Here is a 26,576-nt window from a genome sequence, read left to right as displayed (position 1 = left end):
GACGAAACCGAGAGGCAAGTTGGTTTTATAATGGTGAGCTCCCTTGGCAGCTGGTTTGGTGCGGCTAGTGTGCGGTGCGGAGGAGCAACTGGCCTGCATCATCCATCCATGGAGTTGAGAAAGAAAATTCAGAGGTGCACGAGCATCGTGAATTGCTGCACGGCCCGTTAGATCTGATCATGGAGGAGTGGACAGCGTTGATTTTATCATAAATTTTTACGTTTCTCACAGCACGGGCACGTCTTCAGTTCTGCAGTGTTTAGATCTGGACGGTTCACTTTTTTCGGAGTTTCCTGCAGAAGAAATCGGCAACGTCTTCAGTTCATGCATTGACACACCACACAGGCAGGCAGTTCGCTAGTTCAGAGTAGGTTTTGCTGGCTTGGTCAATGGGCCAACAACCGTGTGCAGAATGCCAGAATGCTTAAAAAGGCAACCTGCACAGACCGGCGCCGTTTATCGCGGATGCAATCTGCTGATTTGGAATAAGCCAAGCAAGTCTCTCTTTTTTTTTGGTGGAGAATAAGCCAAGCAAGTCGATGAGACCAACATAGCCACCCTGTTGGTGCAACCGGAGCAGGCATGAAAACAGACGAAACTCACCACAGATCAAAGAGAGTCTGAAACACGGGGACACACAACATATCGGTCATACAAAAAAGTCGATTGATGTAAAGAAAATGGAGATACCACATTTTTGTTAATAGCTCCATGATCCGAACCCGTCATTGTTCTACTCTACAAACTACACATAGGAATACAAGAGTACAAGACATACATTTGTGCTACAAGTAGAAAATTTCTTCTGTGTGGTTCCTAGTGCCCTTCACAAAACGCTACAACATTAGAACCATATGCAATATGCAACTTTGTCTAATCCTCGGCCTATTGAAATGGTCTCGAGCTATCCTTCCTCTTTCAGGATATATTAGACCAGTTCAGCATGCAGATTTCTAGCCGAACTATGGTCTAGAATCATCATTTTGATGCCAGCAAAGAATAGTATGGCCTTTCTACCGTGAGAAATGATTTACTAGAAATCTGAATGATATATACAGATCAAACTCGAATGGGTAATTGGAGTTCTGCATAGTGGGCATTCAGGTTTCTCATTGCACCACTCCATTATGCAATTCCTGCATGGAATGTGACGAGCTATCAAACCATTCAAGAGGGAGCAGGAAACAACATCAGTTTGCATCACAAATACAAGTTTTTACCAGCAGAAGACATGTCCACAGGTTGTGGCAGTAGGATTTTGCCTGGTACTGAGACACAGGGTGCATTTGCTCTTGCCACTGGAAGCCTGAACATTAGACATACAGTGCAACATAAGCTATCCTTGCATATGGAACCCACACAAAGTATAATTGAATAATAGTGGTTGAAAGCACATGTAACTCAATTTTCCATAATAATATTTAAATGTAACATTCGTGCATTCAACTGCTCGTTTTCTGAATAAATTGTTTTGCCGTATCTATCTAATAAAGAATGCCATGGTATTATAAACCCATTAGCTTCTGCAAATATCTGGTTTAACCAATGGAGTATCACACAATTTTCTAAGGTCTTGACTACAGAAAAAAAAAGAGTCAAAATACTCGACGTTTATCTGCCAAAGGAAATACCTCTGAATGAGAAGCCACATCAGCAGCTTTAGCACCACGGATATCACTGATGATATGCCCATCTTCATTTAGAACAGGGATGCCTCGACCTGGTTCACCATTGACAAAAAAAAAAGAGAAACCAGCACTTAAATATTTATATCATTGTAAGTAAGAAAGTAAAACTGATTTAGCATAAGAGGCAATGCAGCAACTGAGAGAGCTTGTTGATGGCAAAGGAGGCGTCAGGAACAAGAAGATAAGACACATTCAACACAAGAGACAGCACCTGTAGACGATGCATAGCTTCCAGATGATATTTGGTTAATGGAACTAGCTATTGATGATATATTACTTCTCCGGAGTCTTTCAGCACCAAGAATACACAACTGAATCAACAGAAAAAATACCCAAGATCTGATACCTACAAAATATTGTGAGCTAACTTTTATTTGCTGGAGAATTTCAATCTGTCAAAAGGGAAATAATTTATGTGAATACGATAAAAACTAATCGAGTTCTGAAGATTCATTTGTTGACATGCAACTGCATGAATTGATAGCCGTCTAATTTGCTATGCAAGGCTGTACTGTATTAGCAAAATAGATGCGCAAAGAGGTAAACAAAAATTACCTAGGCCTCTGATTCATTGGCTTGCCAATGAATACATAACGAATACCAGCTGCTCGCTTTGGCAAATGGTAATACAGTCCTACACCAAAGGGAGCATAAAAAATAAATAAAATGTCAAAAAGATAATAGAGATATATATGCAGTGATAAATTAGATGATATGATCTGTTCTGTTTTTTTTTCTCCTCGAACATGATGATATGATCAGTATTAATGAAGCAGTGTCACCATACTAGTTAAGCCTTACGGTAATGTTGCAGCTCACCACAGGTGCACTGAACGAATGGATTTGAATGCAAAACTTTTTCTAGAATGATTGTGAAATGTTCAGATATGCAGCACATCCAGATAGTACATTGCACATTTTTTTACGCTGTACTATATTAGGCAGCTTATGACTAAACAGATCTTAGAAGGCCAGTCCAAGCATTTGCATTTGCCTACTAGCTCACAATTAATTCCTATTTCCTGAGTTTTAGGTGATCAGCAAGAATGTGTGTGTCAGTACCCCAGGACTGGGGTACCCCCTCTTGCTGTGTCTAGGCAAGAAAAGCTTTGTAGTTATCCTTAACTATGTCCAGCAGTCGAACCCCTACGGTCCGGAAGCCCTGTTCACCCGTCAACGGTCCCGGACCCGTCCTCTGGTTGGGAAAGGTCCGAGAGCACCACGTGTTCCGGAAGAAGCAGACGCTCAGCCCGAACAGCCGGAGGCTCCGGACCTCGCCAAGGGAAGGAATCGACACCCCGCCTCGGGGTGGTCCGGGGCCGCCACGTGTCTGCAAGCGCAGAACACGTATATAAAGCCGCTTGGTCTCCATATTAAGGTTCACCTACCACTGTATTCATTGCGGTAGGAGGACGTCCGCATTGATGTAGCAGAAGCCGAGGCGATTCTTTGACCAGGGGGCACTATTGATCGCGTATTACCAAGATACATAGTGGGGCTGCTGGCGCCGCCCACGCCGCGCCTGTCAGTCTGCCATAACAGGTGGATACGACGGCTCGGCTTCACCCATTATGACGCCTACATAATAGCCTCAACAGGTCACGCCGCAAGCTACGTTCCCCCAACGGGCACCTTGCTGACGGGACAAGAGAAGACCACCCTTCGTCAGAGGGCTAGCAGGACATGGAAGCGTATCGGAGGAAAGATTCGTAACCACTGTAGCCATTTGACTACTCTGCGCAGTATGCTGCACAGTCACGTTGGGCCCACTTGTCGGGGCCCCAACGTCCTATGTATCCGCACCCCTTGGTCTATAAAAGGGGGCGCCCGCTAGAAGAAAAACTCAGGCTGGGTGAGAGCCAAGGCCCGGCAGAGGATAGATTCATACACAACAGAGATCAAAACTTCTCCCAGTGGATGTAGGGTATTACGCTCCGGCGGCCCGAACCACTCTAGATCGCGTGTTCTTGTGTGCCTATCTCAGAGCTAGATTAGCCTAACCGCCTAGTACCTTCCCGAGCACTCCCTCTCTGGGAACAGGCGGGTGCGTTCCGCCACCCGGCTGTGGGTACCCTAGAAATCCCATGACAGTGCGAAAAAGAGAACTCTTCAGTTTTTACCCAACCATCACAAATCCACAATCCACTGGTCCTCAAAATAACACATATAAAAGAGAGGAGGATTTTACAGTATACTGCACACCGCTTACCTTCAAAATAGAAGAGCATTAGGTTTGTTCGGATAGCCAGCTGTATAAAATCTTGAGCAAACGGCAGCATCTACGAATAGATAGTAGACAGCATAGAAGTATTAAGAAGGAAAACATTATGTTGAACGTTTCTCAATGAGTGTGATAAAATACATATTGAACATAACAACTTGAAAATGTTCTTACCGAAGGCCATTTCTGAAGAATCCATTGCCACAAGGCATGAACTTGGCCTCTTGACCTTGACAAAGCAGAAACACTCAAGCTTCTTGTTGGAGCATCACTATGTGTGGTGGACTGTGCAATGCCACTATTAGAATTATCACTTTCAGGATGATCACCAAGCTGAGATTCATTGAGGGCAATACTACGTGCAACAATTCTGGAGCTGTTAAATCATTATGGACATAGAAAAAGCAAAGGCAATCAGATTGCGGTGCAAGAGAACAGTGACCGAAGGACTGAATAACGGTTAGTTTCAAACCTGATTCGTTCAGCAAGATAGGGCACAGTAGTTTGATACAAAATGAAAAGGATCCGCCTAGCAGGTGTAGGTGGAAGTCCATGAAAGGTTGCAACCTGAACAGTACAGCCTAGATAACATCAGCATAGTAGCATTGCATTATAATAATTCATTTTTGGGCATCAAATTTCTATGACAGAACAAATAAATTTAATCATTTTGTGCAGCATAGATAACATCAGCGTAGTAGTATTGGAGATAATTTGAAGAAGCACGATAGGGCTTAAAAAATATAAGGCTAAAGAGAAGCAGCAACCGTAAAATATAATGCCAAATCAAATATAGCTGCACAGCAGAAAAGAAGGGGCAGAAGAGCTTCACCCTTTCGGACAGAAAATAAAATATCGCTCAAGAAGAAAAGGCACTATGACCTGAGATATATCACAATATTCTTCTCCGAGTGTTTGCTGGCCTGAACCAGTTGTTAGCAGGTAATAAAGGGACTGACCAAGCAATTTTATCTGTGAAAGATCAAACTCAATGTAAGTTACATTTTATTAATTACACAGAACAATGTACTCTCCACTGAACAACATAGTAAATACTTGGGCAGAAAAATTAATAGTCGAATTCATACATCATAATGCAGCTAAACAACAACAACATAGCCTTTTTTTCCCAAGCAAGTTGGGGTAGGCTATACATCATAATGCAGCTCTATGGAATAAAAAGATTTCACTTGAATAAACAGAAAGGGCCTGTGGTTGCAGCAGTTTTATGAAATGCCATGACCACCCTACTCTACTGAGATGACATATAGTACTAGTGCCATTTACAAAATATTTGAAAAATAACCAATCTGAATTATTAATCATGAATAGAAGTTCAATGTAATGCGGATTAGCTGTATCAGCTAAAACAGCTCTCTTCAGAATAAAAGTTCAAGCATTCCAGAAATTTATATGCTCACAGTTTCTAGGTATCTCCACTGAAATGGTTACCCAAATTGAAAGCATGTCATCTAACTAAAGTCTTTTTTTCCTCCAAGCAAGCTAATTAACTAGGTTTTCAACAAGCTTGACAGTAATTGATAACCAGACCAAGGTATGAAGTATTCACATCTAACAGTAACCTAGCCAGCCCGAGAGCCGAATGGCATAACCGTATAACCCAGCACACAAAACTGATAGGCTCCATAGTCCATATACTTCGGAACATTCATCCATAGAAATGATATCAACCATTCGCAATCCTCATTGCAAACCATGCCCAAAGTATATTTAAGAGAATAAAAACCATCTGCGTGATTCCTATTGAGCAGAGGTCCAAATAACAGAACCAATTGCTACTGATTAAATAGAAGAACATAGCCAACGAGCTCTCACCTCATTCTGGTAAGCAACAGCAACCCTGGTACCTGTATCATCAACATCACACAGGCCAAAACACCTCAAATCACTATCAATTGCACAAGACAAAGTTGCGTTTAGGAAAACAGGATAGTCCTCGAGTTACCGAAGAGGTGTCGAAACGCGTCGCGGCAGGCCTCGGTGACGTGGGCCGCGTAGCTATCGTCCTTCTCCGCCGCCCGCATGATCTCCGGCTGCGCCGCCCCGGGAAACCTCCGTGGCCGCGCGGGCGCCCCGCTCCCCGCGCCGCCGCGGGAGCTGGGGCCCGCATCGCCGGCGGGGGCGCCGGCTCGCATCTCCCCTCGCCGCCCTGTGGACTGCCCGTACGCGATAGAGTTCCAGACTTCCAGAGCTCAGAGGAGAGGAGGGGAGCTCGTTGTTCGCACGCGTGAGCTGGGCCGTTATTAGACCTGGTCAAACGTCGGGTCGGGTCGGGTTCGGGTCGGGTCAAGGTCGGGTCACGGGTCGCATAGGACGGCCCGCGCCCGACCCGTACCTATCACCGGGTCGGGTCGGATTGGCCCGTGCACCCTGCGCGGGCGTGTCGGGTCGGGTTTTTTTTCGGGTTGGGTCGGGTTTTTTTGGCCTTTGGGTCGGATTTTTCGGGTTGGGTCGGGTTTTGGGTCAAAAATCACGGCCCGTGCCCGGCCCGTTGATTGTTGCGGGTCAAAAAATACGGCCCGCGCCCACCCGCCACGTAGCTCGGGTCGGGTCGGGTCGGGTTTTTTTCAGGCGGGTTGGGTCGGGTTGTTCGGGTCGGGTGACCCATGCCCAGGTCTAGCCGTTATGATGGGGGTTTTGTACATACACCCTTGTTCGTTAGTACTATTCCATGTTCAGCCCTTACCCAAGGGCCCCCGCATGCCAATGTCGGAATAAACCTTTTGCGGTAGACGACCCGGGGATAATTAGGGTTCTGGGGTTCTCGACGCGGCGACGGCGGCTACCCCTTTCTGTCTCAGCAAGCAAGGGTTAGGGTTTGGTGGTTGGACGGAGAAGCCTGTAGTAGATCCTTCGTTAGGGAGTCGCCATGAGTCGGTCGGGGCAGCCTCCGGATCTTAAGAAGTAATAATCTCGCTGTTCCTTTCATCTCGAGCTCGACTTGTTCTGTTGCTGTTCCTGTGTTTTGATGGGATTCTAATCCGCGTTTTTTTGTTGTTTCGGTGAATTTCAGGTACATGGACAAGAAGCTCCAAAGTAAGTACTTGCAGATCCTTCAGCTTTTAGCCTTATTAGTTATGCAGAGCTAGTAATTTTAAACGGTCTTAGCCGCGTCCCGCGTGTTGAGAAAGCTGAAGTTTGGGTGATAATCTAGGTTGTGAGCATAGTAGGGATGGTTGCTAGCGTTTGTCATTCCTAACTGGTAGTATATTGGATTGTATGGGTACGTTCAGAGAATCATAGAATGTTACTGATTTCTAATGGCTCGAGTGTCTGTGTTAGTGCAATCAAGGTCTGCTAGACGTACCTGTGATAGCTGACTTGAGTACCTTTAGCTGTTTCTGATTTTGTAATACAACTATTGAATGTGCAGGTGTTAGTTGGACATAACTGTATGTTCAATTGTTCGGCTTTGGGAAAAAAATAGTTTAGTTTTTATGTGAATGCCCTAAATGATGATATCGTTAGCAAAGCTATGGATTTATTGTCCAGATGATGCTTCTTTGTCATAGTTACTCTGATAGGGCATTTACTGTTTTGTTCTGCTTCATAGACTAGGTATAACATATGCTCAAAAAAAGAGACTAGGTATAAGTATAACAACTGCCAGATTACATATAAGATATCTGTGTGCTTTGTATCATGTGCTCGTGTGATCTTTGTAGCTTGTTGTCGTTTCATGGCCTGTTTTTTGTATTTGCCATTGTTTTGTTGCTCTGTATAAGTAGGCTCTATGCTATTTTCATTTACCTCATGTTTTTTTCTTTTATCAATGATGAAGTTATTTAAAAATGTATGGATTTAGTTCCCAGTGAAGCTTTTATTGTCATAGTTACTCGGATAGGGCAGCTTTTGGATAGCCATACTTCGCCATTCAGTAACCCTTTGAGGAGGCAAAACAGCTTAGCCCCCCCCCCCCCCCCAGTAGTAGAGATTTTGCGGTATGACAACTTAAGATAGTTGTCATCTCTTGTAAATCTTGTAATAATATTGGGTGTGGTGTCTGACAAAGCTGCAGTATTATTTTCTCATGCTTTGCATGTTTATTACACTAAGGTACCTGAAAACGTGAAAATATGGACGATAGCTGAACTGCTGAAGTCTTGCTGTGCTTTGTACTTGTCATCAGAGGCGCTTTTTTCCTCCTTTTATTTATAAACTCGTAACTGGCTGAGTGAAATTTGCCCCAAAAAAAAAACTGGCTGCGTGAAATTTAATCCGATTTTGTCTCATTGCTGCTTATCTGTTTTGTGCATGATATCCTCTATTACCATGTTGCCCTGCCTCTATAGTATATTTTCGTTTCTCTGCCTCCTTGAGCTATTCACTTACTAGCTATCCTCAATTTTGGCCAGTCAAGCTGAACGCAAACCGTGTTGTCATTGGCACTCTGCGTGGATTTGATCAGTTCATGAATCTGGTCGTGGACAACACAGTGGAGGTCAATGGAAACGACAAGAATGACATTGGGATGGTGGTGAGTTACTTTCTTTTTTTCGCTCTATCAAATGCTCTCCACACAACACCTTTCGGAATATTGTGTTGAATTCTTCAAATAGTATGATATATTACTGAAAGGTAACATCTTCTGCAGGTTATCAGGGGGAATAGTGTTGTCATGATCGAAACCCTTGAACCGGTTGCCAAAGCTCAGTGAACTGTCAGCCTGTTTTAGTAGTTAATAAGCTGGTAGTGTTAAATTGAAACTGATGTATGCCATGGGGCACCGATGTATCCTGAGTTCCTGAATCCTGACCCTTATTCATGTGCAAGCTTTAAGCACCTTTGTATAGTTTAGCCTGTGTTTCGACTTTCCAGTTGCACAGCCTGCTTATTGTTATTCTGCTGGGATTTGTGCTATCATGGTAGAGAGCGTGTTAGGCTGACCACAGCGGAGGGAGCAAAGAGCAAATTTGCTCCCTCCTCGTTTCCCACGCCCTCTCTGTTTACAGTGTCAAACAGTGTATTTGCTCTTTCATTTGCTCCTTCCACTGTGGATGGTCTTATATTCCTGATCTGGGCACCCTTCAGTGCCTCCTAGTGTTAATTTGAGGAAATGGATGGTGGCTGTGGTGAGTGCCATCTGATCTTGGCTCAAGGTATCTGCCGCCAATACTTGCTGTGCGCCTGTGCCTTAATCACAGGACAAGTTAGCATCTCTAGCAAATTTCGGTGCTTTGCTCTTGGATCTCTTAACAACACAAGCTGCCATGCATGATCTTACTTTGGCCTCTTAGAGATGATGCTAACTGCAATCCGGAGGTTGGGGTTGCAGTCCTATACTGCTATGTCTCGCTGAGGCTTGCTGATGTTATCATTCTTTCCTTCATCAAAGGATTTATTTCTTCTCTTCACCGTATACCTTATAGAATACTCGTAGCAAGAAAACCCACTAGTTAGCTTTACACGACCAACCAGACCTCAATATTTCAACCACGACTCCATCGCCATCGTCAAAATCCAGCGTGTGGCCGTTCTTAGGCCCTGTTTGGAAATGCATGCGAAAATCCCAGAAAATTTAATCATTGTTAAATATTTATCCTTAAAGCCTTGTTCGAATAGAGGGTACTTGTCTCCAAGAGATTAGCAAAGAAACTAGTTCATTTTCACTCAAATCTTCTTGTGCTGTATTGGGAATGAATAGTTTTATCAAAACAAAGTAGTCGCCGGCTTACCGCTGTCTCGTAGTTCCAAAAAAAAAAAAGTTACCACTGTCTAACATTTAAGACCCCTTAAGACAAATTTGAAGTAATCCAGGGGCTAATGTACAAAACCTCAAACAAACCCTAGCCGTCCGATCATGTTAGCCTCTATATATTCTTCTCCTTCCCAGCACATTTCACATCCGAATCTAGGGTTTTTATCCTCTTCTCCAGCCGCCGCCGCGCCACCGGCCGCTCCTCCATCCCTTCTGCCAATGGCGACCACTCACGCGATCAGCAAGAAGCGGAAGGTAGGCCACGAACCCTCCCCTCATCTAGATCCCGAGCTCGGCTTGCATATCCCGTGGATTTGAAGTCTGACGTCTGGCGTGCTCACTTTCTCGCGCGCAGTTCGTGGCGGATGGCGTGTTCTTCGCGGAGCTTAACGAGATGCTCACCCGTGAGCTCGCCGAGGACGGCTACTCCGGCGTCGAGGTCCGTGTCACCCCCATGCGCACCGAGATCATAATCCGCGCCACCCGCACCCAGAACGTCCTCGGTATGTGCGATTCTGCAACACCATTCCGATTACAGCTGCAAAATTCCAGTGGGTTGGTTGTTGAATCTGGTGTTTCGATTGTTTTTAGGCGAGAAGGGCAGGAGGATCAGGGAACTGACTTCTGTGGTTCAGAAGCGCTTCAACTTCCCGGAGGGCGGCGTCGAGCTCTATGCCGAGAAGGTGAACAACCGCGGCCTCTGCGCCATTGCCCAGGCTGAGTCACTCCGCTACAAGCTCCTCGGTGGACTCGCCGTCAGAAGGTTATGCTCTTATCATATACAATGCTGTTATGATAATTATATAGGCATTTCAGTGATGCACAGTTACAGTCACTCACACAGCAGACTCGGCTTATTGCTATGCCAGACCTGTGTTCGAAGGTGACGAAATTGACCATCTCCCTCCATGCTTTTTATAGGCAGTGGAAGGATTTATCACTGTTCCATTGCTTGAGCGTTTGCTTGAGCGTTCGAGGGATATGTGTATTATTACTTTTTTTTGAAACTATGTGTATTATTACTTGTGTGCTAATGCATTTGCGGATACTGGTGATTTTAGTTCTGTTCTGTGTGCTATGTCATCTATAAAGCAAATAGGTTGCTCTGTACCAACTTTGTGTCGGAAGATGACTATATCACATCTGCCAACTAGAATCTCTCTTCTGAGAAGAGAAGCTTTGATAATATAAGCTTCAGATATCTGGTTGGCCACATTGCTTGCGGTGGCCTTTATACTTTTTTTATGAACAATGCATTGACCTTTATATTACTTGATTTCTTTTTATGATATGCTGAGGCTTGCTAAAGTCTTCTAGTTTGTTCTCTTTGAGCTCCTTTTGTCACCCTTTCGTATCTAGTCTTTTTATCTGACTAAAATAGTTTGTTCTTTTGCCAGGGCATGCTATGGTGTTCTACGGTTTGTCATGGAGAGTGGTGCCAAAGGCTGTGAGGTATGTGTCCTCCCATTCTACCAAGCAAAGTCCGTGCAGTTTCTATTAGATTTAATTCTTGATAGGATCTATAGATTGATCTGCCCTTTTGTGTTCTGCAGGTTATTGTTAGTGGGAAGCTCAGGGCCCAACGTGCTAAATCCATGAAGTTCAAGGATGGATACATGATCTCTTCTGGCCATCCTGTCAACCTATATATTGACTCAGCTGTGAGGCATGTTCTCCTGAGACAGGTTTGTTTCTTATTTGATGGTATTGGTATAAATATATAACCATTAGCTTTTGCTGGCAGTAATTTTTTGTTGACTTGCTTAAAGGGTGTGCTTGGTATCAAGGTAAAGATTATGCTCGACTGGGATCCAAAGGGCAAGCAAGGGCCAACCATGCCTTTACCTGATCTTGTTACAATTCACCCCCCAAAGGAAGAGGATGAGCTCTTGAGGCCCCTTGCACCAGAAATCCCAGTTGCTTAAGTAAAAAAGTTTAGATATGATTTGACCTAGTTTTGCATTCATGTAATGTTCATTATTAACATTGTCGCAAGTAAAAAGAGTTCTACTTTTTGAAGTTGCAAACAGTGGCAATCAATATATTCTTTTTGCTTCTTTTCTCACTACGGCATTGGAGCTTGATAATAGTTTATTGTGGTTCACTTGACATTTAATTTAGGCAACTTGTCACATTTTTTAGGTCATTGTGAGTAAGCCAATGTTAGTTGCAATATTGCAATTCTCTAATTCTTTTGTATTTGTATGTAGGATTGTGGTTGACATGATCCATTTCTTTAGAAATATTCATGGTTTTGATTGTTAGCCTATGATGCTTGCAGGATAGTGTGTATCGGCTTTACGCTACTTTAATGCGTCTTTTGCCGAAAGTGTTTCCTGCAATAACAATTTGAGGAAAGTGGGCAGTTGGGTTAAGCTTATCTGCTTTCTCCAACAATCATTTTCCTCTCATGTAGCCAGCATCATATTTATGTGTTTCATTGTCTCCATTGTTTTTGGTATAGCTTTCCATAGCTTTTGATTGGCTGGATGTTTCTGCTTTTACACAATAGAATCTAAAGCTGTCAGAATGGCTTATGGATTGGCTTTTTTTACATCTGCGCACAAGTTTTCTTCAGTTCCGAATGGCATGTTACTATGCAGGATAGTGTGTATCGGCTTTATGCTTTCTTCTATGCATTTTTTGCCGAAAGTGTTTCCTGCTATATTGATTGAAGGAAAATGGGCAGTTGGGTTAAGCTTATATTCTGTTTTCTCCAACAATCATTTTCCTCTCATGTGTCCAAATCTATATTCTCTGAGAACGATTTCTGAATCTTTTGCTAGCCTTGCTAAGCATTGCAGCATTTACATGCTTTTCTACTGCTATAGTGCATTACATCATTTGTTGCATGTGATTTTGTTTTGTTAGGAAATATTTGTAGTTTGAATGCTAAGTGCAGGACTTGTCTAAATAGGCATACAACTCGTCATTGTGTTACTTGCCATCTGAACTTGTTTCCTGCTAGACCAATTTGAGAAAAATGGGCAGTTGAGTTAGGCCAATGTCTTGTGGTTTCCTCAACAATCATTTTTCTCATAGTTTGCCCTTCTGAGTTGAAGCTTCCACTACCTTCAGGAGTTTAAGTTTGCATCTGTGTATATCTATTGGCTGCATGTAACTTAGCACATAGTAGTTGGTATCATTGTTTTTTGTGGTTGTGCATCTGGTTGCTGCAGGATTTTTGTATCGGCGGCATGCTGATTTTTGTGCATTGTTTCCGAGCGGTCCTGCAATATTGATCCTATGGAGGATGACTTTTCTTCTGCATTTAGTGTTTCGACCACTGAATGCATTCAGCTGTCCTTCGTATATATCCCATTTGTTGTTTAAATTATTGGGAAAACACAGTAACCAGCTCCATTGTGATTCACTTGATATCTGCAGTATGCACTCCTGAAGTCTTCGCTCTAAAGTCTTTTTCTATCCTTAAAAAAAAGTCTTGCTTTCTGAATTATATCTAGATAATATTTGAAAAAAAATGTGCTGGTTTTCATTAGTGTTTTATAATGGTGGATGAACTTTTATGGTTTTCATCAGTAAGCGAATTTGACTAACAGGAGATCAGGTTCTTTTCCTTGTCTATCTCAAAGACACCACGCGCTGGTGCTGTGGAGTGAGACGCTTGGATGATTTGCAATGTGATGTTATCTCCAGTATGTTTAGGAGTCGCTAACTGCTGTACAGTTTAGCAGGAGGTTAAACAGTGAAATTGCTGAGATCTACGTATAGTATGCTTAATGTATCTACATACATTTGTATGGCATTCTATGCTTAATGTATCTTATTTACAATTTTGGGAGTACGTAATTTGATTCTCTGTGCCCATACGCTTATTTCGCTGTGCGTCATCCTTAGCCAAAATTAGGGCATGCTAATAAAATTTGGCTACCAAATGGTTGATGTCTATTCCTGTGTTTTGGTGTTTTGGCTTTTCTAGATTCATAGTATTTGTTATGCATTTAGATATAACATATGTCTAGATATATAACAGATGTCTAGATATAAATCTAGAAAAGTCAAAACGACTTATATTTTGGAACGGAGGGAGTAAAAATTAACATTTTATTATTTGTGAATGAAACAACAAAAGAGAAATATTGCTTGCCAATGTTTTGACAGTAAACTTAATGAATACTTCAATTTTTTGCAAACTCTTTGACAGCTATGATATAATTTTGGTAAGCTATCTTGATTTTGGTTCAGTAAAAACATCCTGATGGAACAATTGGCATGCCTAACTGGGCCCTTAAGTCAGAATAAACATAGCCAGATCATCAATTCCAAAGGACTAAAGCCTAGTGGTTTCCATCGCCAATGAGGCGGCTCCTAAGGGTAGAATTTGCATATTGTTTGTGTCTAACTTGTACTGCGAAATCTAAAAAAAATTATTAATGCCAAACTTGAGTGGCCAAGCAAAGCTGCAGGCCCTTGCACAGATCACGGAGAACAGTAACGATTATGCTATGTTCAGAGCAAATGCGAAATGAAATCCTTTCTAAATCTAGTTCAACACGAATGAATTCTAGAGTTACAGCAGGTCAGCAGCCAGCCACAAATACACAACCGCACTACTTAAACAAGTTTACAACATTGCAATTGCAACTTTCCCTTATGACGGGCGGGCTCGCTTGCTGCCGCCGCCACCACCGCCCGTGCAGGCCGGGCACTTGTACTGCTTGATATGCTCGGCTTTGGCTGCCGTGATCTTGACGCACTTGCCATGGAACCACTTCTCGCAGATGTCGCAGCAGATCCAGAACTTGTCAGGGCCGTAGCTTTCCCCGCATGCGCCGCAGAGTGTCTCCCCGTGCTCACCCTCGCTGACACCGCCGCCACCACCTTCCTCCTCAGCAGCTGGGCTTTCCTCTGCAGGGGCAGGGTCTTCTGCCTTCACCTGGGGTGCCGCCGGCGGCTTCGGCTGCTTCACCTTAGGCTCCGATGATTTCTGCATTTTTCAGAGGAAGAGGGTCAAACAAATTTAGGCAGGATGGAGTGTGTAAATTTGACAGCTAATTTGAGCAAACATAAGAGTGTAACACCAACAATGTCACTATTAAAAAAAGATGCATTCATAGCTGTACAAACCATGTGTCATGAACAATTGAAACATATTTTATTGACGAAGTAAAGGTTATGCAGTGACAACAAATACTTCTCAAGAGCAAACAGATAACGAATGGATTAAGTAGACACAAGAAATCGTGAATAAATGAATTGCAACAGACATAAAGAAAAATGCCACATTGCTGCGGTAATGGGTATTACAGAACGAGTTTCAGAAAAAAAAATAGAAAGAGTTTCAAGATTAATCGAACTCAAAAACAGAATAATGGGCATATCTAGAGAATGAGTGGTACCGTTTTGTTGTTGGACTTGGATTTGGTATTGCTATGGTTATTATTACTCGGTGGTGCCTTGATTTTACTCTTCCCACTAACAACTTCAAAAGTCGTGGGGAGTTCATTAATCATACCAAACAGGCGCTTCCTGGATGACAGAAACAGGTAGGTGTTAGTGAAGCATATCATGCCAAATAATGGTAGGAACCAAGAAAATTGCCAAACATAATTGTTTTGGTAAAGATATGCTTGTTAACATTAATCATAAAATAATGTTCAGCATTTCCTTAGTACCACTACCACCTCCCCTCCAAGCATATTACCATCACAAGTGCTACTGAAAGTTTACTAACTAAAACAATTTTTTAAATAATCCTAGGGACAGATCAGTTATCTCCTCTTGATAAACCTGCCCTAGCAAACATACCTAACATTGGAAAACAATATAAATACTTCAGCTTGAGTGTGTATCATCTGCTCAATTTCACAGAAACTCTGTTCCATGCATTTTCACCATGCCATTATTTAGTGAGCCAAATAATTTGCGCCAGATGACATACACTCATGGTCACTATTGTTCACCAGGCTTAAGTAGCATTTATCATTTAAACTACGTTTTCCAGATCTACCAGCTGCCAAAAAATTGGGTCCAGCAACTTGCAGATTAAGCAGTACACATCTGCAGGAAAGCTATGAAATGAGAACTTCATATACTAAATAGAAACTGAAGTAGCTAAAGGGATACTGCACTACAGATTCCAGAAAGATAGAATGGAAAGTAACCTGTCATTTCTATCGAAGCCGAATCGAGCACCAAAGTAAAATGCAACAGAAAGCAACCAAGCATCACTGTGCACAGCAACCATGGATAACCAATCTTTTTCTTGCATTCCGTCTCGTGCGAAGTTGATGCCCAATGCTGGCTCTGGGAGCTCAGGTGGCACCTCTTCTGCAGGCAAGTTTACTTCCCAATTCTCATTGGGAAACCCATACAGGCACAGGTTTTCCTTTTCTGCAGAGTAAAAAACATGGTCATGCCAGGATGGACAAACATATCTGCTGCAATTATCAATAGCATGATCAGTAGACAATATCGAAAAAAAAAGGATGAGAATGCTCAGAACTTGGAATGAATTAACCCGGCTATGTAAATATGACCACTTCACATGTACATTCAAATAAGGGCAAACTCACAGGTAACCTTTCAAGTAGATTCCAATAAACATCAAACAAGATCATCATCTCTCTGACAGAGTAAGCTATATAAAAAGTTAAAAACATTAATTTACCTAAGGCTTCAACAGATAACAAGCTACAAAAGCAATGAGCAGACTAAAATCTTATATCACATTATAATATTAACTACAGGAAGAATCAATATATCAAACTAGTAGTAAACAAGGATTATAGCATAGAAAAAAAAGGATAGCGCATTGGCAATGCCCAATTTGCTGAAAATTCAGTCCACAGTCTACTAGGGAGGAATAGAAATAGTGACTTCGCCTTTTGTTAGTAATTCGGAACATTCCTTGCATTTAAACACTCACATGCCCAATGGTGATTTTGTCATTATTTCTTATTTCAGTTATCTGAAATATACAGTACAGCTGACCATCCTTTTGTTTCAAATAACCAATGAGCTTCACTCCCTCCCTTACCAAAAAGTCCTTCCACAAGCCTAAACATGGACATTAACCATTAGGGGAACACGTTTTGGTTCAACTCAATTCACCAAGCAAAGACCTAATCCACATGAAGACAGCTTGAGAACTGATGATTTCAGAATTGAGAACGTTTAAGGACCATCATGACAACGCTCTCCCTCGTCTCCTCATATTCAATACTGTGCCAGTACCGAATAAAGTGTCAGGCCATTTGTAACGCTTGCAAGCACTAATATTCAATATGAAGCAGTAGCATGCAATATACAGTGCAGAGGACAATAATGTCATTAAAGAAGAAAAGAGAGAGATCGGGAAGAGGCCCCACGCAGCAACAGAATATTTTGAATTTAGGTGGAATTAAGCTATTCCCCGTCATGAAGTTATCTTGTGACCAAACTAACCATCATCTAGCAGATACCAGCACCACTGCTCTCCGCTCTATGGCATTTTTCGCTGTGCGACAGTAAACTGTACCCAAGGTTTTTAGCCAAGTTCAGTAACCACCATGGGGTCAGAGCTCAACTGCCAGCAGCATTTAGTTTCATTTACCAAGCAGCAAAGATGGTGATAGAGCTTCTATTATTGCAGGCATGGCCAACCCTTCATAGTCAAAGGAACTATATGAATTATTGTTAGGCCAGAAGAATCACACTGCACCTACCAAGCAGGACCCACTGATGTTGAAACCAACAACCCAAACTAAAAACAGGTGACCCCTACATATGTGGCGCCTTTCAGCCCAGCAGCAACACCTTTCTGCCCACACAACTTGGAAGGCATGCATACGAGCATACACACCACACTACCACATACATAAAGGTGGAAGATTCAGCATTAAGGATGTTAATCTGAAGAGCTTAAGATATTAGAAGTAGAAGCCATCCAATCTGAGCAATCAGTGGACGTTGGATAGATCTGAACCATACATTACTGGTCAAGAGGTCATGCTGCTGGTTTCCACAGCTCCACCCTCCCCTCAGGACCAGTGGTAAACTTGTTATTTAATCCTACAATTAAGGTCCTATATTTCGAATTCTGAGGGACATCGGGTAACACTAACTCTATTGCTGCTCTCACATGGGTTCACAACTCCACACAGCAAACTTGCGTTTTCTTTATTCTTTGGATTCAAAGTTAGGCATATATAAGGCTGGAGTTTCTACAGTGACACTCAGTTTAGCATATACCGAGATAGTAGTTTATAGAAAATAGGCATATGCCTAGATGAAAAACGTAAAAATATTGGCCAGAATTATGACAGAACACGCATCCCTGCTTGAAAAATGCAAAAAAAAAATAAAAACGGAGCACGGGGGGAGCAATCCAAAATTACACTACGCCGCAATTTCAGGCAAGAATTCACTCACCCGGGTCGCATTGCTGGAAGAAATCCTCCAAATCTGCAGCAACAACAAGCTAACCAAGTCACGGAACCATCCGAAAACCCCCACAGATAGCAGGAAAGCTGAAACTCCATCCATCAAGTCCCATCGTCAGCCAGAAAAGGAGGAATTCGATCTATTCTCGAATCGGGCGCCTACCGGTGGTGAGCGCGCGGATTATCCCGGCGCGGCGGCCCTTGAAGTCCCGGAACACCTCCTCCACCGTCCTGGGGTTGTACCCTGGGTCCATTCGGAGCGCCGGATTCCCGGATTCGTACCGCTGCCGGAGAAGATTTGCAGCTTCCGACGTATTTCCGGGTGGTGTCTTCGAGCGAAGGGTTTAAAAGAGGAGAGAGAGAGAGAGAGAGAAGCGGACGCGAGCTGTGGGAATGCGACTAAAGTGGTGGATTGGAGACGACAGAACGTGTCCGTGTTAGTGGGCCCACGGCCCATGAGACAATCTCTTTCCCAATTTTCACCCCTGTTTTTTTTATAGCTCACCCTTTGAATTTACTCTTTATTTATTTTGAGAGGAGGCTTTACAGTATTAAATGGGCCTGTAGGTTTAGGTTGGGCCAGCTTTTGGTTTTGGAGCTCCGAGTTCGGAAGAAAATTTCAGGAATGGTGTCTAGTCTGACTTGATTCCACCTCACAATCACAACTCCCCTAAAAAAAACAAAAAATCACAACAACCTAGGGTTGGTTGCGGTTGGGAGCAGCAGCTAGCTTGGCGCCAACCATGGCCGACGGAAATAACCAATGGTCGACGTCAGCAATTTTAACAGATTTTGCGGGATCACAGTATTGAAAAATAAATTACGTTGAAAAATACTATACGGCCACTCCGTCACTGGTAACTGAACAGATGAAGATGGGCTACCCAATGGTTCGAGAAAAAAATATAATCCACGTTAAACGGATTTCCAACTCACTTTCTTGCTAGAACATTTCAGTATACAAGGGAAAAAGGAAATAAACATGAAACCACATTGGTAATAGACAATCAAAATCACAAAGCCAAATGGTTGAGCCAACGAGCTTACAACCTATGTATCGGGCTCGCATACACCAGGTCCACATTTTCAGGAATGTCCCGATACTAGTTCTATTAAAGAAAACCTATGCAATTCGTACATTCAATCAAGAGGATGTATTCGGTTCATAATAGACAAATAGACTCAGATATTTCAGGATCCAGGGGCAACAGTAGCGGCAGAGCATGGTGGAGAATCCTTGAAAAATATTCACAACTTCGGCTGCTTCATGTATAATGGAGCAGAACAATTGCCTGAATTAATTTTTGCAGTGAGCTTCAGTTCATTGATGATAGAAATTGCAGCAATATCAGAAATCATGAGCTTGGAAAAGGAAATCTGATCCAGATGTGTTTCGGTCAATCAGCAGCTTCATCTAGAGAGAGAGAGAGAGAGAGAGAGAGAGAGAGAGAGATCCGTCAGAAACAAGCCAACATAACATCGGCATTTGCAGTCAGCATCATGAACATTATGGGGTACAAAAATTTAATAGAATGGAAATAAGCAACCGACAGTAGTGAATATAGTTAGCATTATTAAAATTGCAGAAGGTACTCAAACAATGAGAACACAAACATAACATGAAAACATATTCTGGCATCTATAGCAATTAGCAATCTTTTCTGAATCTATCCAGGAAAGTCAATTGCCGTCAATGTACTTCAAAAATAAACTAGCCCCATCTCAAAAGCAAAGATGAGAAAAGGATAAACTTTGACAAAAGATTCAAACAGATAAGGCGGTAGATTACCATCCTCAGCAATTTCACTTTTGAAGCTGGCATCACGACTCTGTACTTCTGGAGCATATTGATCCAAAAACAATTGGATTGCCCTCCAGTAGCGGTCCCCTCCAGACATCCAGGTATCCATATGCATGCCACTAGGAAAATCAATAAATCTGCAATTTCTGTTATGTTCAACAGCTTTGTCATATAGCATCTTCATGTGCGAAGGGGGGACAAGTTCATCTTGCAATCCAGAAAGGAAGAGAATCGGTTGTTTGACCTGCAATCAACATATGAACTAAGGCAAGGAATAGCTTGTACCAACAGCTTGTTGGATCAAAGGAATCCCGAAAAAATGGAGACAAGCATATGCAAAGATTTGAGGTTATTTGATTTAGTAGCTTGTGATTGTTTCTTAGATGAGACATAGAATGTTTAAATTGTGTAGCAAATGAATCTAGGTTGGAACTTAGTATAAATTTCAAACACAGCGGAGAGGAAATATAAACTAATAGTCTAATACATGGCGTCCATTGCCCTGTAAAAGTATGAAATCTACACCCTAATGCTCCAAAACTGAATAAAAGAAGTAATAAAATGGTAAATGTAACCAAAGCATGGAACATGGAAGTCAGTTTTAAACCACCAAAAACTCACCTCTCCAACAATATCAAGTGTGCTCCATGGAGAGCGAACAACACAGTTCAGAAGTTTTGGACCTTTAGATGAGCTGCCACCTATGAACCATCTTAAGAAGGGAAGCATGATGCCAGCCATATCCAGTATAGATGTAAATGTGTTTTCCAGTATTAGAGCAGCCACCTGCAGCATGGAGCCATTAGCATAATGTTTTTGATTGATTCCAAAGCATAACTGAACATAACTGGTACCAGCCAATCTGAATGGAAAGGAACAACAAACTAGGTCCAACTTGGGAACAAGGGGAAAAAAAAAGGGCCGCGGGGGGTGGGGATGGGGGGGGGGGGGGGCAACGGAGATCATTGGCTAGGAAAATATCTACCTATGACAAGAAGGTGCACAGTCAAAGGCCTGTGCGGCATGCTACCAGAGGGCCGGCTAAGTATATCTCCAATAATCCTTCTAACACTCCAGCTCCCATGCCGTCATTCATTTTCAGCTCTATAATCGAGATCATGTGTTGCAGGTCATTTTTCACATTGACTTATGCTACAGCTGCAACAATAATGATAAGGATACATAAGCAAACCTTCTCCCCCACTTCTTACTATTCACATTAGACCTTATGTTATGTTAGATTTCAAATATGGCATGAGTTTACAAAAGGATTTATTTCTCATCTATTCCAAAAGAAAAAGGTTAAACTATTACAAACACCATCAGGATAGCCGAGCAGAGTCGACTTGGAGAGACTAGAGTATTGATGGACTTGGGGTTAATTTCTTCTTTCTTCATTGCTTGATTATATAGCGCCAGCTCCTAATAACCTTATCTAATCCTAACGCCTAATCGATCTAACTAACTGTGGCCAATTGGCCATCCATGCTGCCACACCAATAACATCAATACTCTCCAAGGGCTACTTATTTCAAACAGGTTTCAATAATCAATACCCCATTCGTGTGTTCAACATTCAAGTGTACAACAGTAATAACCATGGTCAACAAAGTTCTTGATTTTCACACCCTTTCATCCCCTCCCTAAAATTTCTCAACATTGATCCTAGCATAAGATGGGGAGAGAGAAAAAAATACAGGAATGATGGTGGGTAGGTTTGTTCTTGTGGTGGTGGTGGTGATAATCTTCGAAAGGATTATCCACATTGTGATTGCAGGAAGCATGCAAGTATAATTTGTGGACATGTTTGTGTTGCTTCACGCCTAAGGTTGTTAGCCCGTTCGGTCGTGGCGCAACCGGCGGCACCCGCATGTGGGGGTTCGAACCTCTCAGTGAATGCTGTAGGGGCAGTCTAACCCCCACCGGCCGAGGGTTTTTTTTTTTGTGTTGCTTCACAAAATAAACTCACATTAAAATAAAATGCAGGAGGGGATAATGTCACCAATTCAATAGCATAGGCAACAGAGCATATTTCTCACTTTCCTGCAGCGATACAGATTACATATAGTGATGTTGAGTAAAATGACTACCTTCTCAGGATTGTTTTTCGCAAGAACTGCACCCACAGCGCCTCCTAAAGATCTTCCAAAGATAACTATCCTGGATGTATCAATGTCCTTCCTCTGAGCTAGATGATCAAGTGCAGCCTAGTACATAGAATATCTGTAAAAATTGAGAATTGATGGAACCAGTGAAGTAACACATAAAGGAACCAGCAAACCTGTGCATCATATTGGATCCCTTTCTGAGAAGGATAGCCGTCACTCTCACCATACCTACAATCATATTCAACTTTATTAGATGATAACAAATGAAGTGAGAACGTTTGTATCCACATATTACAGAGCTACAAGTCTGAAAAATGGTACAAAAATGTAAAGTAATATCATACCCTCTATAAGAAAGCATAAAGACGTTGCACTGTAGCCGCTGCATCATTAGTCGAACAAATTCCAAACGATGAGCAATGTCTATAAATAGTAAAGGATTTTAACAGAATAAGATTCCAACAAAATAATTGTAACTTGAGCCATCATATGAGGTACGCTTCCTATGCCCATAAGAACGAAAAAATCAGGATACTGCCAGCATTTTCTTGGAAGAACAGGATGGTTGGACCTGCATCAGAAAAACATACCATGAAAGAATCAACAAATCAGGCATAGGAGTGAAGAAGATTGAGCAAAAAGTGGATAAGCATAAGCTCATAGCATGTTATAGTGATTTAGGAAATGGCGTAGGATCAAAGCACAGAACACTAGAACAGAACATCATTATCCTATCCTAAAATCCCTCCTTTTTGATATAGTTATGCATCACGAGTACCTAATTACAAATACTAAAAAATTGTAACTCCTTTTGCTAGATCATGTATTAACGCTAACCTAATGTAGTATCTAAAAACATCAGTACATGATGCATTCAATCAAAAATACACTAGAACATGTGCCATGCAACTCATTTAATATATGGACAAAATCAGTTAGTTCACGGTGGACACATAGTAATAGATACGACTAGCAAGATAACAAGCATGCAACTAAATAGCTAGATTCTAAGGTTCTTTGCATACTTATTACATTGACCAACCTATCTTGAGTTATTGTATACCAGCCATGTGTGCATGGATACTTTAACAGATCAGTTTTCGCTATTGTTCCCTCCCTCATGCAGCTAACTAGCCAGACTGCCCGCTTGCTGGTAAGGAGCCAAGGAGTGACCGACTGAGTTGTGCAGGAGAAGTTAAGTTCAGAAGTGGCGCAATGTTCATCGAAAGAGAGCCAAGGGACATTGGCCAGATAATCTGTATGGAATTAGAAGTGGAGTTTGCCATTTTCACCAATGATAAAGCACTAGTGCAAACAAAATATATCCTGCGGCGACATGATTTCAACCCTCTCTCTTTTCACATGAATTCATTCAGTAATCAAGCATGTCATCACATGTGGACACATGGCGTAAAGCTAACTAAGTATAATTTCTAAAGCAGCACACATGGTGGAAACCTAAATCATCAACCAAAAAAACTTGTGGCATACTTTACTACTGTAGTCTGATATGTTAATAACTATAGAGTCAAGAAAAAACAGAGTACACCAAATCTAGTCACTAGAGCAGGGCACGTGGCATTCAAGTAGTAGCAAATTAAAGAAATACGAACACCACATACACTGCTGAGTAACATCTATGAGATCTCACCAGTGCAGGAACCAGGTAGCTAAATATCCAGCCAAGCTAGTTATCAGCTCCGATAAACAATCAATATGCTAGAGTACGGAGAACTGTGCATCATAACCTAGAAACCCTAGAGATCGGTCAGCAACAAATCCACAAAGTAGCTACCGCTGGCAAAAATTCTAGCGTGTCCTTGGCGAACAATCACTACCAAAATACACCAGCCCAAAATTACATCAAGGAATCTAAAGCAGAAGCTACTGCGTCGCCACTACATCTATCCGGGCATTCGGATCGACATGGTGTCCTCAAACCGAACCACGAAGAGATCCACCAGCCGACGCCCGCCAGGAAATCAGAAACAATTTATCAAACCTGCAGCGCAACAGCCACGGCCCACGGGGGCAGGAGAGGAAGAGGCAAGCAGAGGGAGGGAGCCGGATGGAGGATTGGGAACTGGGGACTCGGCTCGCGGCCTCGAGCTGACCTCGGCAGGTAGGGGAGTGGCGGATGAACCAGGAGTGGAGCCGCACGCCGTCGGCGGCGCGGAGCCAGACGTCCTCGTAGGAGAGGCGGAGGCGCGCGGGCGTGATGGGGTACGCGCGCGCCAGGCCCGGGAGCACGGGCACGTAGACGAGGCGCTCCTGCAGCGCCACCAGCGCCGCCAGGCCGGCCACCGCCACGCCCCCCGCGCCGTACGCCAGTGCCTTGAGCCACCCCGACATCTCTCCCCCACCTCTCCCGCCGCCGCCGCTCGCCGCGGGAGGAGCAGGCGCCTCCCCCCCCTCCTCTTCTGGTGGTGGTGACTGGTGAGCGCGACGGCGCGGCCGAGAGAGGCGCGGCTTCCTTCCTTCTGGGCCGTGGCCCCGGGCTCGGGTTTGGGTCTGGCCTCATGGCAGCGGCCAGTTGGCGCAGGTCAGTAGGGCCCACCTGCCATAGACAGACAGATAGTGTTGACTGACCCATACAAAGCAATTGCTGCGAGCAACGGCCTAAGCAAGTGCAGTAAATTAGTACTAGTACTGTACTTACGATCTGCAAGTACCTTTAAGCTGGCACTACACTAGTATGTTAAGACCTTTTTTGGCGTAATCCATGGTAATTAGAAAAGGTGCTTTGTGATTGTAAACAATGTTAGTAGCCGGCAACGGCCAGGGGCATTGGATATTTAAATCGGGTAGGAGAATCGCTTGTCATTAGTGTCTGAAGCGACAATGCATATGTAACGGATCATGATTATAGTGCTCTCTCTACAATTCAGGTCGACTCTTATTTATTTTTAATTTAAAATTAAATAAAATAAAAATCCGTCTCTTTTAGACTCCAGCCTTTAACTTGTCTAAACTAAAATTCAATATCCTTTACCAATTACCACCACCCTACGGATACATGAGGGCGCTGACGGCTGACCGATGCCTGGTGGCAGTAATCTTGCACCGAACAACTTTCCTTCGCCACGGCAGAGTACGATGTATCTGCATGACAGAAGCGCTACGGTGTGGAGATACCGATACACCGTATACGTGCTCTTCGTAAGCAATATATACATGGCGAGCAGAGAAGGAATGGGGGCAGTGACTCACCCTCGCCACCTTGACATCTGGCCTCCCAGCACATCGAGGGTGATGGCAGAATGATAGACCGAAACCGCCCGGACATTTAATCAACTAAAGTTTAAGTTCTAAAGTCTACTCTCTCAGATAGCCCATAAATTCCTAGCTCCACAAGCGGCAGCGTACCTGGAAGAGTGCCAGGCCTGCAAATATTTGAGATGCTCTGCTCTTTTACTTACTAAATAGCTTACTCAATTGATAAATGCTTGGTCATGAATGAAGACAATGTTGAAGGACACCTTAGTTCATTGTAACTTTTAGGTGAAACAGGAATGCAACATTTCTCAATAAAAATTTGGTTGCAACTCCTTTGCAAAAACATATTGCACATGTTGATAATTTACCAGTATTTTAAGGTGTTGTAGCAGCTCCACAAAACTGTTGCTACGAACACTATATTAGAAATAGTGGATTATAGTGACGCTATTAGCGACTAGAGAAGACTTACATCAAATCATGTTGCCCTTTATTTAACTTGTTGATTTCTCAAATGTTAGAAAGGAAAACACTTCACATTTATGCTATAATCATAAACTTCTTTAGCAGGCTTTTTTGTCAACTCAGTATTGGTGTCTACATTTCTTATTGGCTTGGCGCTACTCAAGTGTGACTTACCATCTTCGTGTTAGTTTTATAAAGCTTCTCCAATTCTATCAAATTGTACCTAAATAGTACTTCTCTTGAGGCGATTTGGTGTCTATCTCCATCATACGCGTGAGAGCCACATATTCATCGATAGCGAGGTCAACACACAAAAAGAAAGTGATGACTGCATTGCCTGGATTTAACATTGTTGTTTCTCAACAGAAGTTGTCGATTGGTGCAATTGTCTAATCATTCACTTGATTCACACGTAGGAATAGGTTGTAGAGCTCATGTTATACTCGTCATCTATCACTCGTGCTCATTGGTCCAATTACTAATGCACGCGTGGTCTACCAGCTGACGATAGTCGTGGCAAACTGACAATTGAAGTCGGATTCAGCTTCCAAACATGACGAGGGATTCTAGACTAACAGGAGCATACTGCGTAAGGGAGACACGCGCATACTTATAAATGGTGTACTTTTTATCTCATCATGCAAAAGTGCACATATGAGAGCAGCTGAGCTGCGTTGACTATAAGCTAGCCCTTCAAAGTTTAATTGTAGAGCTACCTTACACGGAGTTCATAGTCTACATCCATTTTTATCATCACTTTTAGTAGAAATAGTCATAGTAAAAAATGTTACTTCTAATAATACTAAACATTTTATACACTATGCATCAAAAGTTAAAATGTACTATTATAAAAATAAATAAAAAATATTGAATTTATAGATTTAGTAAGAAATTCGCAACATGACACGAATTGCATGTTCTAATGTGAACAATGGCACTTCAAGCTAGTTTTTTTTTAATCTTTGTCACTTGTG

General features: G+C 42.6%; 4 protein-coding genes, 3 non-coding genes and 1 pseudogene across 8 annotated transcripts; 5 read left to right on the top strand and 3 right to left on the bottom strand.

Annotated features, from left to right (window-relative positions):
* Positions 1–639: 639 nt before the first annotated feature.
* On the bottom strand, positions 640–6,154 carry LOC120694457 (annotated as a pseudogene).
* Positions 6,155–6,606: 452 nt separating this feature from the next.
* On the top strand, positions 6,607–8,793 carry LOC120694456 (probable small nuclear ribonucleoprotein G). Its single transcript, XM_039977585.1, has 4 exons — positions 6,607–6,834; positions 6,944–6,966; positions 8,286–8,407; positions 8,525–8,793. The coding sequence occupies exons 1-4, from the start codon at positions 6,800–6,802 to the stop codon at positions 8,585–8,587; spliced, it is 243 nt and encodes an 80-aa protein (XP_039833519.1). The 5' UTR covers positions 6,607–6,799; the 3' UTR covers positions 8,588–8,793.
* Positions 8,794–9,731: 938 nt separating this feature from the next.
* Positions 9,732–13,422, top strand: LOC120694455 (40S ribosomal protein S3-2-like). Its single transcript, XM_039977584.1, has 6 exons — positions 9,732–9,883; positions 9,984–10,131; positions 10,220–10,391; positions 11,026–11,080; positions 11,182–11,313; positions 11,398–13,422. The coding sequence occupies exons 1-6, from the start codon at positions 9,848–9,850 to the stop codon at positions 11,551–11,553; spliced, it is 699 nt and encodes a 232-aa protein (XP_039833518.1). The 5' UTR covers positions 9,732–9,847; the 3' UTR covers positions 11,554–13,422.
* LOC120696375 lies at positions 11,903–12,042 on the top strand. Its single transcript, XR_005684150.1, has one exon. It is a non-coding gene; the product is annotated as a small nucleolar RNA snoR135 (small nucleolar RNA).
* Positions 12,225–12,368, top strand: LOC120696374. The gene has a single exon (XR_005684149.1). It is a non-coding gene; the product is annotated as a small nucleolar RNA snoR135 (small nucleolar RNA).
* Positions 12,524–12,672, top strand: LOC120696376. Its single transcript, XR_005684151.1, has one exon. It is a non-coding gene; the product is annotated as a small nucleolar RNA snoR135 (small nucleolar RNA).
* A 614-nt stretch (positions 13,423–14,036) lies between the features above and the next one.
* LOC120694454 (PHD finger protein ALFIN-LIKE 9-like) lies at positions 14,037–18,437 on the bottom strand. Its single transcript, XM_039977583.1, has 5 exons — positions 18,176–18,437; positions 18,002–18,034; positions 15,754–15,982; positions 14,989–15,118; positions 14,037–14,576 (listed from the first exon to the last, which is right to left on the bottom strand). The coding sequence occupies exons 1-5, from the start codon at positions 18,264–18,266 to the stop codon at positions 14,241–14,243; spliced, it is 819 nt and encodes a 272-aa protein (XP_039833517.1). The 5' UTR covers positions 18,267–18,437; the 3' UTR covers positions 14,037–14,240.
* A 466-nt stretch (positions 18,438–18,903) lies between these two features.
* Positions 18,904–24,408, bottom strand: LOC120694453 (alpha/beta hydrolase domain-containing protein WAV2-like). 2 transcript variants are annotated; one of them, XM_039977582.1, is made up of 8 exons: positions 24,036–24,408; positions 22,457–22,492; positions 22,266–22,344; positions 22,095–22,149; positions 21,904–22,020; positions 20,435–20,599; positions 19,802–20,057; positions 18,904–19,426 (listed from the first exon to the last, which is right to left on the bottom strand). In XM_039977582.1, the coding sequence occupies exons 1-8, from the start codon at positions 24,271–24,273 to the stop codon at positions 19,410–19,412; spliced, it is 963 nt and encodes a 320-aa protein (XP_039833516.1). In that variant the 5' UTR covers positions 24,274–24,408; the 3' UTR covers positions 18,904–19,409. The 2 variants fall into 2 exon arrangements, with proteins under 2 accessions (XP_039833516.1, XP_039833515.1); XM_039977581.1 differs by having other exon boundaries at positions 18,928–19,304; positions 24,036–24,403.
* Positions 24,409–26,576: the final 2,168 nt, after the last annotated feature.

The sequence above is a fragment of the Panicum virgatum genome, chromosome 2K (assembly GCF_016808335.1).
Source record: "Panicum virgatum strain AP13 chromosome 2K, P.virgatum_v5, whole genome shotgun sequence".
NCBI classification, from domain to species: domain Eukaryota; kingdom Viridiplantae; phylum Streptophyta; class Magnoliopsida; order Poales; family Poaceae; genus Panicum; species Panicum virgatum.
Note: the sequence above shows the minus strand (reverse complement) of the source record. Positions and strands in the feature narration are given on the sequence as shown.